The following is a 14,245-nucleotide window of genomic DNA, read 5'->3' on the forward strand; positions in this document are numbered from 1 at the left end:
CCTTTTGACCTGTGGGGTAGGGTCTAGTGGGGGTGGAAAAATGGACTCCGATGGCAGACAGAGTCTTTCCTTCCTGCTCACACCTGGTAAGAGTTTCCTTTACTTTGGGCCTAAAAAGAGATGAGCCATCAAAAGTGGTGTTCACAAAGGATGACTTAAAGGGCTCCACAAAGGAACATAAGTGCATCCAGGAGTGTCTCCTAAGAGCAATTCCTGTACCTGCTCCTCTACTCATTCCATCAGCTGCATATGATATCAGATGCATGGAAGAGTTTACTACAGAATTAAGAATAGCAAGCTGGGAAGCAACCTTGTCTGCAACTCCCTCAGCTACCGTACCCTATAGAGTATCTCCAATCTCTTTTAGGAGATCTCTTTGCAGTCTCGTGAAATGTGTGAGGTAGTTCAGTGATCACATGGCAAAAGTCACTGAACTGAACATGTGCTTCCCGTATCTATCCATGATCCTTGAATCTTTGTTAGAAGGATGGACAGATGAAGAAGTTTTTGACATCTCCTTTTTGGTGGCTGCCACCACCACCATGGCAATAACAGGCACTCCCTTCATATTAGGCCTCCTAGGGCAGGCTTCATGGTGTTGGGAGACGCCCAAACCCTTCGTGAGCCCAGCTCCATAAGCTCATCGAAGGGCAGAGACACCCAAGAGGTGGAGGGCTGAGACCCAAAAGCTTTCAGGAGGACCAACTCATCCTCAGTAGGGTAGGGGGGCTTCCAGCCACCCTTTTGCTTTAGTATTTTCAAGATATCTGCAAATGAAATGTCCTCCAAGAGGGACCATGGGGACCCTTCTGACTCATCCAAGTCGGTATCTGAGATGACATATTCCTGTGGGGAGTCTAAATGCTTCCTCTTCCAAATTCTCTTCCTGGGAACTTCATCAGTGGGAGCTTCTGGTGAGGTCTCGGAAGAGCAGGGTCTGCCCAGTGGGGCTTTCTGAGGCTCAGGGTCTCTACGCTTCAAAGGGATCTGTGAGGCAGAAGTAGACACAGGAGCTTTACATTAGAAGGTGGTTGGTCCTAACACTGTGGATGTCCTGGGGGACATTACTCTCCTCATGGCATCAAAAACATGCCTGCTCCGATGCGAAGGAACTGCTGGGTTTGAAGAAGCAGATGATTCCCTCGGTACCAGAACAGTGGGCTCAGATCCAGAGGTAGGAGCTGAACCCATCCGCACCGAAGCCCCAAGAGGCAAAGTCGGAGCTGAAAGATCAGTCCGACTATCATCCCCAGACCCAATCGGTGAGTGTCGGCTCTAGACCCCTTGGTAGCCACCAAGGAAGTCTGAGTAGTCGGCACCGATTGCACTGGAACAGGCGTCGGTTCTGAAAGCTCCACAATCATCAGCTCCAACTCCTCTGGCTCCAAAGGACTGGTTCAGCTCGGAGGAGGAAAAGAAATAGATGGGGGAACAGCTGTCAGTTCCGAAACCACTTGGGTCAGAACCAATAACAATTTGGCAAATGCCAGTGCTTGTAACAACTTCTGCACCACATGATCCACATCCAAATCAGCTAGACTTATCGAGGACCAAGATGAATGGATTGATGATGCCACCGATTGCAAAATTGGTGATTTAAACACTGCAGAGACTGGTTCTAGGACTGGGGACCAGCTCCCAAAGGTTACAACGCTCAGCTCCGAAGGCTGTGGAGCTGACATCAATAAATTTTCTAATGGTGTTGAATCCAAAATTCGATGCTCCGAGGATGATGATTTCGATGACTTAGTAGATTTGGGGAATTTAGATGTTTTACCATGCTCGCCCAAAGCTTCTTGAAAAGAGGATTTTAATAGCCCTCTGTCAATCAACTTTCTCTTTCTTTCCTGTAGAACATGGATACTGAAAGAATGGCAGATGGAGCAGCTCTCTTGTAAGTGCAAAGCACCCAAACACTAAACACAGTTAACGTGACCACCAGTCACAGACATTTTCTATCCACACTTTGGACATTTTTTGAACCCAGACTTGTTTTTTTTCCTTTTCTTGGTCAGCCATATGTCTAATGTAAATATATATGCACACAAGATAAAAACCTGTTTAAATTTTCAATAGTAATATCTCAAAGAGAAACTATGTTAAACCAACACGCAACTATTCAAACAATAAGTAGCCCCTAAATCAAAACGGGCTCTACAATACTAAAGTCTAACTATTAAAGCTTCAAATAACACACTCTTCTAATGCTTTAAAACTACCAAGTTCCTAATAAAACACACTTCTAATGTAATTCTTTAAAGCTACTAAAGGGACACCAGAATCGGGGAAGGGGGGGGGTGATAAAGATCTAATAAAATGACAGCCAAAGGAGCTAAAGGAAGGCTTAGAAAAAGTAGCCAAAAACTAGTTCTACAAATTCTATAAAAGTTTTAAATGGAAAGGAAACTTAAAGCTGTAATAAAAGGTATTTAAAGGTATTTAAAGAGAAAATTTCTTAAGAAAAACTCTACTGGCCCAAGCTGTGAAGTATCCTCTGATCTGTTGCGGCAGCAAACTAGATCTGAGGTAACACAAGGTGCATCATGGGATAGGGACTTGGCCTCAAGCTGTCTGAAGACTTTGAGCTTTGTAGTTTGCTGACTCAGAGCCGAGGATCGGCTTCGAACCCATCTGTAAGAATGAACGGCGAGATAGAACAACTTCACATCAAAGCTTTTCTCTTGCCCCCCATGCAAGGGAATATACTAACTCCACAGTCACATAACAGTGGAGAAAAGGGTAAAGTCAGGGTTCACTTAAAGTGGTTTTCGTTATAGTATCAGGTCTCAAGAACTAGCTGTTGTATCTGTCACAATCCCCCTTTTTGTTAAAATGCCCTTTTCTACTTCTTCTGCATCTGTTTGTTGCTTCATACCAATATTTATTGCATGTTTTCCCACCCTAAAGACTGTTTGTGTAAACCTAATCATTTTGTCCTTCATGGGCTCATGTGGTATTTATATTTCTGGGATACATTTTTTCAGTTATATTTTTCACCAGGTAAATGGGTTAATCTAGACAACCTTCTCAGTCATGATCTGAACCACAATGCACAGACATACATATATGGAGATCAGCTTAGTAAACACTAGTGATTTTTCTCATGGCAGTGAACACTTTAACAATAAAATAGTCTAACTGAATAATATTTACAAATTATACAGATAATAAATCATTTTACACTTTATATGCAAGTTGATTTATGTATTGAACACTTAGGAGAGTGACATTTACAATAATAGTAATTTAGGAATCTTGCTGTTAAAAGGTAGGAACTGGCCATGGTCATAAAAGCATCTGCATTTACAGGTTTCATCTATGTATGTTTTCCTTCAGAAAAACTTTCTAAACTGTGGAAGCAAATTGTATTTTCAGATATTTGTGGATGATGCATTCCAAGCAGCAGGCTGAATTTTGGAAACTGCTCTTCTTTTATTGTCAAGTGAAAAGATAGCCTGTTTAGTAGGTGGGATTCTTGACCACTAAATGATTAGGTGGTTTCTGATGTCCTATTCTCCACTTGCTTGAGAATGGATCCTTAATTTTTAAAAAAGGTCTGATAATGAACAGCTGTAAAGGCCAAGGTTGCAGAATTACATACCTTTTGCTAAGTCTATCTAGTCCTCTGATCTCGTTGTCATTAGAGAGCATACTGAGTCCAAACGCCAACTTGAATCCTTTGGAAGCACCCATGGTGTCCACTGCTGGATCTCTGACAGGGCTCCTGTACAAATATTTACAGGATTTCTGAACCTTGTAGAATCTAGCTGGTTTCTTGGAGGCTGAATCCAAAAGCCAGGCTCTGTAATAGCTGATTCAATGGTATCTTCAAATGTCTGTAATACCAAAAGCACTGCTGTATGTGTAGCTTCATCAGTCACTGAAGGGTCCAGATATCACTTATAAGACCTGGATACTTTGTTTTAAAATACTATTTAAAATGTTCTCTTCTCAGTTTAAGAATCTATCCAAAGAAGATATTCTCAAAAGGACACCCTGACAAAATCCTCTCCACTTCATTAATGTCACAGGTCTACTAAAAAAGGTGACACTCTGACTTCAAATTCCATGTTACTAACAAAGTACAACTAGCCCCTGTAACAGGCAGCCTCAGTGCTAAGCTGGAAGAAATAAGAGTGGAACCTAAGGGCATCCTGGAGGGTCATACTGTTGTCTGAGTATTTCAAGAGATTTTTTTTCATTTATGACCTACTCCTTGATTCGTTCCTTCTCTGTGTTTGCCTTTTTATATCCCCTTAATGGACCATGCTACTCTGAAGGGAACAACTAGATGAATGCCCTCTCTCAGGGGACACATCCATCGTTCTGTGTCAGCACCACAGACACCTGAGCTGCTAATTAAACCTGGGTCACTCAGGCCATATTTAGGGGTTACTCCATATATGGCACAGTGCTAGCTTTCTTTTAAGGGTTTTTTTCTGGCTTTAAAATGCTTTACTTGTACTGTTTCTTGAACTTAAAAAAGTAAATATTGTCTCTGAATAAAACTTAATTGTAAGGGAAAAGCTACTACTACATTGTGAACATTCACCGGCAGCCTTACATGAAAATCATTTGAGATTTCCTCCACATAGACTGTCACTTCCTTTACCCTCTACGGATTGATCATTAATGAGCTTAACATCCAGTCAACAGAACATCCCTCTGACTGGTCTTGGTTCCCCACCTTTTTCATCAAGGTTGGCACCAGAGCCAGTGGGTCTCAAGTGGATTTAATGTATGGACAAACCACCCCATTTAAACTAATGCTTTTACTGCACAACTTGCTGTTTAATCTGAAGAAGTCCAATATGGAGGATGAAAGCACTCATCATGGTGACAAAATAAACACCGATTGCCGAAGAAAAGTGCACAGAGCTCAAATTCTTTACTTATTTTTATTTTCTACTTTGTATTTTTAAATAATTCCATTGCTTTTTCAATTTTAAAAGAGAAAGTATACTTTGAGACATACTGTAAATACCCAATCTTATTGAGAGGGAAAGCTATTGGAGAAGAAGAAAAATGATTATTTAAAAAAAAAAAACACTTTAAAGATTGATTCCAACTATTAAAATAATCCATAAGCCACCAAGTGAACACTGCATGAATTCCTACTAAACCAGGTAAAGGGTTTTCATCTGAAGCTAAGCTTTCCTCTACAAACAGCTGCAAATCAGAAATGCAACACTCCATACCTACTCCACTTTATGCTAATTAATATAATAGCTCTAACTTTTTGTGCTCAAGGAAGGGCTATAGATTTCAAGTCATCCCGTGGAGTGTGTTTTTATTAACAGTCGCACCTTGCTAACATGAAGAGACCCAGTCACTAACTTTCAAGAAAAAGAAGCACTGTGAGTGTAATCTTCTAGTTGGATTTGTCTTGTGCGGGACACTCTTGCTAGTCAGTTTTTCCAGGGATGCTGGTTATAATGAGACAAAAAAATATTCCCACACTGGTTAATTTCACCCTAGAAGTTACCTGAAAAGGATTAGCAAACTGTCACATTTATGACCAGTTTGTTTCCTAAGGTAAAAATTGTGTTGGCTACTTTCCATTTAGTCGTGTGCCATTCCCTGTCCTTGGCTAGGGGTGGAATCAGTCCTGTTCTGGGGAAGTTTTTAAGCCAGACAATAATGCAGGTGCCTGCCTGTCGCTAATTCTCAAAGGTAAAGGATAATATTGCAGCAGTGACCCCTAAGGCAAACATCAGCTTCTTCCAAGTGAAGATTCTTCATATTCTCATAACCATCCCGTTTTAAGCAACTCAATCATGAAGTTCAGGTCTTGGAGAGTACAACAAAGAGTATAAGGGTTATTCAAAGGTCAGTTGAGATGCAATACCACTTTCATAAAGTGTTTCTGAAGCTGCTGTTAGGCCACAGTCCTGCCTTCCACAAGATTCTGATGTGCTAAGGTGGTGGAAATATGAACCTTTAAAATAGGCTATTCAAACCCAAGTCACACAGGTACCTGAAGTAGGTCAGAATCCCAAGCAAATTAAATTACTGAGTAGGAAGAGGAGACATTTCTTTCCAAATATGGAACCTCTACTTATGGCTGATGAATGATGGTTCTAATGAGTGAAAGCCTTTCGTGCTACTTCACTTCCCTTCAGGACTTCTGCCACAACATTTGCTAGGAGCAAGAGATCTAAAGGAACTTGCATGTTCAGATGTACACATATTTCTTGGCCGACGTATGGAGGATTACACTAGTTTGTGTTGGGATAGGTTCCTGCTCTGCCATGGACAGAACAGTCAGAAGCTGCAACCTGCCTGGCCTTCAAGAGCTGATGAGGAAATAATATGGTCTTTTTCTTTGAATTCCCATAGAAGGCATTGAACCAGTCAGAAGAAGATAAAAGATGCACAGAAATATTCCTTGCCAAATAAGTGAGAGCATATCTACAATTTGTTTCAACCTGCATACTGAACCAAGCAAAACCAGTGCAGAAACAAGCAACAAAGAAGGACTATATTCTCCCGTATGGCAAACAGGTCAATCACCAGAATGCCCCACTGACAGATTACAGTGTTAAGATACATCTCACAGGGTCTTACTTCTAGGTCACCTGTGGCTTAGGGCATCTATCAGGTCACTCCCTTCACTCAGGATATGAAGTGATATGAAAACAAATGTCGCACTTTATGAACCTTTGCCAACTTGCTTCACTATTTTGCTTGGGAATTATGAGCACATGCCATCTTTCTCATTAATTTCCTAGACTATAGCTTGATTGCCTGACAGAAGAAGGATAAGCTGTGTTCTCAACTTAATTTTAAGAGTACTAAAGATAAGGGTAAAGGACACTGTTTTTAGTCTGAAAATATTTATATGTAGCCACCTTTTAAAGATTTAATTTATCCTGCATCAGAGTTGAGCCCAGGTGGGTTTCATAAACCATCAGCTAAGCTTCTGTTGTCAGGGATGATAACAGGCTTGTCTGAAGGAACTGTGAACCTACATTAAGAATGAGGGTACTGTCCACCACTACAGGTACTGTCCACCACTACACGCTCCAGGGATCTAAACCTTGTCATAACAATAAACAAAACATGTTGGAGGGATAGGTTCCTGACCCAGAGACTCCCCAGACTCTGGAATAGATTGCCCATACATGTCAAGCAGAGTGCCTCTTTGGACCTCTTCAAGAGGAACCTTGACGATTGGATGGGAGAAAGGAAATTCACCCCAGGGATCACGTCAGTCGCCCTGCTAGACAGGGGTCCAGGAAAGTAAATAATGTGGGAAGAAATATTCAGGGAATTGTTATGGCTAGGCTTGTATAGGCCCTAGGGCTGATAGCCTAGTACTAACCTATGAACCTATGAACCTATGAACCTATGAAGGTATCATCATCATCTTTCGGCTTTTCCCGTTAGGGGTCGCCACAGCAGATCATCTCTTTCCATTTCTTCCTATCCTCTGCATCTTGCTCTGTCACACCAACCGCCTGCATGTCCTCTCTCACCATGTCCATAAACCTTATCTTAGGCCTTCCTCTTTTCCTCTTACCTGGCAGCTCCATCCTTAGCATCTTTTTCCCAATATACCCATCATCCCTCCTCAGCACATGTCCAAACCAACGTAATCTCGCCTCTCTTACTTTGTCTCCAAACTGCCCAACCTGAGCTGACCCTCTAATATACTGATTCTTAATCCTGTCCACCCTCGTCACACCGAGTGCAAATCTTAACATCTTTAACTCTGCCACAGCCAGCTCTGACTCCTGCCTTTTTGTCAATGCCACTTTCTCCAACCCATATAACATAGCTGGTCTCACTACCCTCTTGTAGACCTTCCCTTTCACTCTTACTGGTACCCGTCTGTCACAAATCACTCCTGTCACTCTTCTCCACCCATTCCACCCTGCCTGTACTCTCTTCTTCACCTCTCTTCCACATTCACCATTACTCTGAACTGTTGATCCCAAGTACTTAAACTCGTCCACCTTTACCAACTCTACTCCCTGCATCCTTACCATTCCTCTATCCTCCCTCTCATTTACACACATATATTCTGTCTTAGCCCTGCTGACCTTCATTCCTCTGCTCTCTAGAGCATATCTCCACCTCTCCAGAGTCTCCTCAACCTGATTCCTACTCTCACTACAGATCACAATGTCATCTGCAAACATCATAGTCCACGGGGCCTCCTGTCTGATCTCATCTGTCAACCTGTCCATCATCACTGCAAATAAGAAAGGACGCAGAGCTGATCCTTGATGTAATCCCACCTCCACTACAGGTATCAGTAAAAAATATTTTTCCTAGAAAAATAACTGTAAATGAACAAAGACTTTGAAGTCACAGAGACCTCACTATCACTGAAGCAGACTAATTAATGTTTGGGTGAACAGGACAGTGGATATACCAGTTGCAATAAGGGCCAAGAGAGAGAGAGAGAGAGAGAGAGATGAAAGTATGAGGATTGCACCTGACTATGTGTCCTCAAGAAGGCTGCCAATATTATGACCTCCTGAGCATTATCTGTATGCGTGGATTCTTGAAGCTGCACAGAATACAGTCACATCCCAGTGAAGGAAGAAAAATACTTACAGATGTAATAGAGAGGATTTCTCCCAGTTTATGGTTACTGCCTGGGCTTGCCACTATGACCACAGAGAACTGCCACTGTCAAACAGTACCCTGAAAAACCTACAAGACACCAGTTGTGCAGGTAAGGAAATACAGAGGGATTCTCCCTTTCAGCAAGACCTCAACCACCAAAAAAGCACTTTGGTAAATATTCTGGAAAGACCAGATAGACCTTTAGCAATAATTTGTACTGAAAGTGATGTTCATCCACAATGAATCAAAGGCTCCTCCTATGGGGAATGCAAATACTGATAAGTTAAAAAGACCTATCAATGTCAAGAAATAGCCTGCAGGTGCCATAAGCTATGAAGAGCATGTCCTTGGAGAGTCACTATTCAGAATGTGACATTATTAATAAGTTCATTGAAGCTGAATGACTTCCAGAATCAAAAAGTCCTTGGATATGGTTCTCCTAGTTAAGGCAAACTAATAGAATCTTCTTTCCATGGGCAACCCCAACTTGCAGTCAGGACAGTTGCTACAGAAACAGTGAAGATGGCATTCTGGGAGACTTCACCAGTGACTCACATTGCCACATTCATGGGTGCTCCTTTCCACCTAGACCTCATAGAGACCTTTGTCTTCTTGGTGAAATGGTTTGGTTTTCAAAAGGAACAGGAAGAAGAAGGAAAGTGGAGAGAATGGAGAACCAAACATACCCTCAGTGGAGGTCAATGTCTGTTTTCTCTTTCATAGACCTTTCAGCAGGTCATTGAAAAATCTGTCCAGACAGAATCTTATCCTGTAGGAGAACACATACAATGATCTGTTTTAGCCCGTACTTACAAGAAGAGAACTGGAGCCATGATATTCACTGCCATTACACCCCTTAGCCTGCTGCCCTGACCACAGCATCAGCATAGTCAAATCATCACTGGCCTATATGAAAATCCATTGATGAATTCATCATAAGAATGTTCTATAGAGACTACGCCACTCAATAGCAGGGAACTCCACTAACTCTTCCAGACATCCAAACCCGGTCCACAAGGAGAACTAAAATCGGGACAAGCAAGACACGTAGGTTAGGCATCTGAGTCCCAAACAGCAGAGGAGAATATCATCTTAGTATGTCAAAAACTTTGTGCTCTTTGTAAAAAGGTGGTCAAACTAGATCACATAGGGCTATTATCTATGATGGCTACTCACAGTGTTTTTGTTACCCTGTTAAGGGCTTGCATAAAGCATCAGCCTACTATTGGACAAAAGGAAGGAGAATCTTCTTGCCTCTACATGCATTAATGGCATCATTCAGGACAGGTTCTTCTCAGGGATAACCCAAAGTTCCTTACCTTTCACTGCTAAACATTTATTTAGTCCTTTGTAGGGAAAAGGCAGGAACTCCAGTCCAGTCCCTGGATGACCACATAAGCCTGAGCATGCATTCAGAAAAGAAGCCATCTAGTGAAAAGTTATCAGGAGGTCTCATTACAATTGTCATTTTTATACATAAAAATCTTGGTATGATCAGAATCCTCCGAGCTGGAGAAACACTCTCCTGTCCTTAATATTAACAGTGGGTAGCCTGTGCTTACCAAGCTTGAGTGGCAATAAGTAAATGTAAAAGAAGCACTGAATGCTGGTTAGTGGGCCTAGCTTAGTTCTGCTGTAGGTTCTCAGAAGACATGTGGCCTTGTTGTGGCATCAAGACATACTCTGAAATAGTGCTTTCCCACTAGATGGTGAAAAGAGCATGAAAACTTAATGTAGTCCAGTGTATATTGAAGGAACTACGGTAATCTCCTCTGTCCTTGCTGTTGAGTCCTCTTCAACTCTAGAAGGGATTACAGGAGCAGAACTCCTGATTCTGAGTTCAATCACTGACCATTCACTGTACTCAATGGTCCTCTCCATGACTGCAAACTACATGTGAGGGTGATCAAGATATGCCAAGCTGGGTAGTTCATCTCTGAAACCCTTGGACCTCACTCACAAAAGATGCTGCTTTGAGACATCTCTTCTCATTTTGGATCCTTGATTTGGAGAGGAAGAGCACTTATTATGTGAGAGGATGGAAGCTGTCACAGGGGTGGACTTAGGAGAAAGGGATTTTGGCTAGCATCTGGCTTTGGGATCCTTTACCTTCTTCCACTCTGACTGTTTTTCAGAATCATTCAAGGGCATTCCTTCTGATACCTAAGCTGGCCGCTCTCTAAGGCCAGCTACTTGTATTAGCCAGGTTACCTTTACATGGCTGGGAACAAGTCTCTTGTGTTAGGTGAGTTATGAATCCAACCTGTTGTACAGAAGTAGCCTGTGTTAGGTAAGTTACAACTCCAACTCCAACTTGTGCAATATCCTTTGCATAGTTGCACAGACATCTATTGTCTTAGGTTAGTTACAACTCCAACTTATTGCACAGTGTCCTTTACACAGTTGGACAGAAGTGCTGACACTTGCTGCAATCCTTCATGCTGCTCACCTCTTCCAGACATAGTCAATGCCACTGGGGGCTTGGGCCTGGCTACTAATATGGCAAACACAAGAACCCTAAAAAAAAATCTATACTTTTCAGGTATTGAACCTGGATACTTTCTGATGACATACATTAGAACTTAGATCAGAACTCTGCAAACAACAGAACTGAAGTGCAAAGGATGTGTATGCCCTGTAAGCTGTGACATTTTATGAATGTGGGGGGGCGGGGTTATGTGCACTTCTGACTCTGGGAGCTACAGATTTCATAAAATGTATAGATCTGGGTAGATGAGAACATGATTTCCTAATAGATACTCATTGCACTGACGCTTCAAAGTCATATTATAAGCATATTGGACACATCTTCTCATTTTTGTTCCAAATACTCTGAGAAATAACTAAACATTTCCTCACAGCCCTCCAACTTTGGGCAAAATAAGAAAAGTGATACATTTTTAATCTTTTCAACATAAATGAAAACAAATAAAAGTTCATATGTAATTTATTGGAGAGGACATACCAACAAAATGGCTAAGCATTGTCTCTTTATAGCAAAGCACTTACAAACAGCATTAGATTTTTTAAGAGTATAAAATAAAAGACTGCAACAGTTATCAATAACAATTATGCAAGACAGTGCCGGCAAACGTGACAAGAACATACGTAAGTAAACAGAGATGCACTTTAGATTCACTAATAATAAGGACTACATAGTACCTGACTTGCAGAACCATCAGGATTAGTTACAGGTGATGGTGAGCGGCAGGCAGGTGGGGAAGAAATCTCACTGTTTGTTCCTTCCTCCCCCGACTCCTCAGTGACAGGTGACAGAAGAGTGTGACAGCGACCAGCAGTCATCTGTCATGAGGAAAAAAAAAACACCCCACAACACAGTAGAAAGAACAATCAATGACATCAATAAGAGACAGCAAAAGACAACAACAATGTACAACATGATGTGCATTAAAGAAAGGAATGCTTTAGATAGCGGCAGATGTACATATAATACAAGCTCACAAGTTAAGACAGATGATAAGCAGCAGCAGGTTCTCTCAGCTGTCAACAGAATAATAGCAAAGAATATCTGTAGACATCACAAAAACAAAACAACCACAAACATTTCAATAATTTTAAAAACATGTTTGTTGAAGTTTGCAAGTAATATGGATCTTTGAGAGATGCAGAAATTCATGGCAAATTTTAAGTCTTATAACCACACTAGTGAGGGTCCCCCCATACCTGGATCCAGTACAAGGTGACCTGGGCAACTGCCTAGGGCCCAGTGCTGGGAGGTCATCCTATAAAAACATAAGCAAGCATCCATGCATAGCAAATTTGTTTCACTTTCCACTCAGGGTCAGCCCGGAAGGTCTGGACATTGACAGGAATAGGTTAGTGAACTAAATCAGAATAATGGGAGTTTGTTTTGTTTTTGCAACAGAGTTAACAACCGAATTGTTGATTGCAAATATCTTGCTAGATTCAGCTTTCTTTTTTTTTTTTTTTTGTACAGAATCATTTTTTGCAGGGGGGATTAGAAGACAGAGAGGGTTTGTGAGTGTGTGTGTGTGTGTGTGTGTGTGTGTGTGTGTGTGTGTGTGTGTGTGTGTGTGTGTGTGTGTGTGTGTTTATTTGAGTGTGTATTTTCCCCTTCCAGTCCCCCTTGGATTACATACTCCCCACTTATATGGATTACAGAAAACTGGATGACTGGGATAAATTGAAAGAAAATTCATCTTAGGTTAATCACTAGAGATTATTATTGGTCAGTAATAGTCAGTATCACAGTTAATCACTGTCTGGTTAAGTAAATTGCTCCGAGTCACACAGTACACAAATGCAACTAGAAAGAATCAAACCCTGTACCCTTGACTACAGGAAGCAGCTCATTAGGAGCTTAAAGCCTTTATCCACTGCCCTAACTACCAGACTTTTCTTAACATCTTCATTTTCTGATACCTCACTGAGGATGATAGTCAGTCAATAATGCTAGTCATTGGAGTTTCATAATTGTTCAGAAAATGCATTGCAAGTTAGAGTTGTCTGGTACTTCAGGCTCTGAGCTATTAAACTTTTCCATGTGGTGAAAAGTACAGGGCTTGAATCCTTCCACCTCCATTTGCCCACTGTTTGTCTATTAGAAAGTCACTAAGACAGTGCTCCAGGGTCATTCCTATAAAGGGACACTTTGTACAGTGAGTTTAACAAGTTAGCAAATAGATAAAATAAAATGGTAATTCAAATCTGAATTTGTCCAAAAGCCTTGCACAAAGAAGTTGAGATATTTTTGTCCACTCCTTGTAAAAGTGTCTGACTTTCTGGCAAATTGTTTTGGATAGCAGTCATTAAATAATGGTAGGCACATGGTTCAGACTTTGTATCCTTCAGAAAATGTTTGCTAATGCAAAGCTTTTTATTCTAGCAAATTTCTAAGTATATCTGAGAAGCATTTAAAATCTCTTCCTGGTTTGTGTGTCTTTGTCTCTGACTTGAGCTCAGAAGCTGAAAGGGCAGAGGTGTTTGCAATGAGTTTCTGGCCCATTATTTAGAATGTATTCAGTTACTTGTACTCCAGCAAATATATGAGGTATACAGCCATGCACATGGCTGTAATTGGTGGTTGTGTGGGTATAAATACTCTATTCTTACAACTCACAGTAGTTATGGTGTAAAGCAGCAAGTTGATTGTACTAAACAGGAACATCATAATATGAACCATGTACTTTGGGTACAATCCTTGGTTTCCCTGTTTTGTTGACTGTTGATAATATGTTTGTTATCTGGCTGTGAATAAACTGGATAGTCTACAAGTTTAATGTTAATATTTTAATTGTCAATGCATTTTAATTAACCTTGATTTTTGCACAGACATATATGTGAAATGTACTGTGTTGGCTCACAACACTCCATCTGGTACATAGTACAGAGGATTAAGGCTATTAGCTGTTCTATAGAGCAGAAATTGATTTCCTCAGTCTTCATTTGTCTGTGTGACTCAGTCCATTTCACCAGCTAGTACTCTTAGGCTGCCTTGGAAAAGAGGCACTTATATCCAGTGGTGTCTCCCACTCTGTTAACAAATTAATTGCAGATTTGTCCTTTGAATTGCAGCACCCTTTATAAAGATGCTAATTAGTGTTTCACTGTTTGCCCTTTGACTGTAAATCCCAGCACATCTTGCAGTTTATGCAGTTTCAATAAATGTGAGTTTCAAAGAAAGAGT

General features: G+C 41.1%; 1 protein-coding gene across 3 annotated transcripts in view; it reads right to left on the reverse strand.

Annotated features, from left to right (window-relative positions):
* Positions 1–14,245, reverse strand: part of SYNE1 (spectrin repeat containing nuclear envelope protein 1) — a 2,173,401-nt gene that overhangs the window by 1,378,408 nt on the left and 780,748 nt on the right. For all 3 annotated transcript variants that reach the window (XM_044089035.1, XM_044089189.1, XM_044089105.1), the window contains one exon: positions 11,740–11,880. In XM_044089035.1, the coding sequence (XP_043944970.1) occupies positions 11,740–11,880 (141 nt within the window). The remainder of the gene's footprint in view (positions 1–11,739; positions 11,881–14,245) is intronic.

The sequence above is a fragment of the Protopterus annectens genome, chromosome 1.part0 (assembly GCF_019279795.1).
Source record: "Protopterus annectens isolate FY-2018-M chromosome 1.part0, PAN1.0, whole genome shotgun sequence".
Lineage (NCBI taxonomy): Eukaryota > Metazoa > Chordata > Ceratodontiformes > Protopteridae > Protopterus > Protopterus annectens.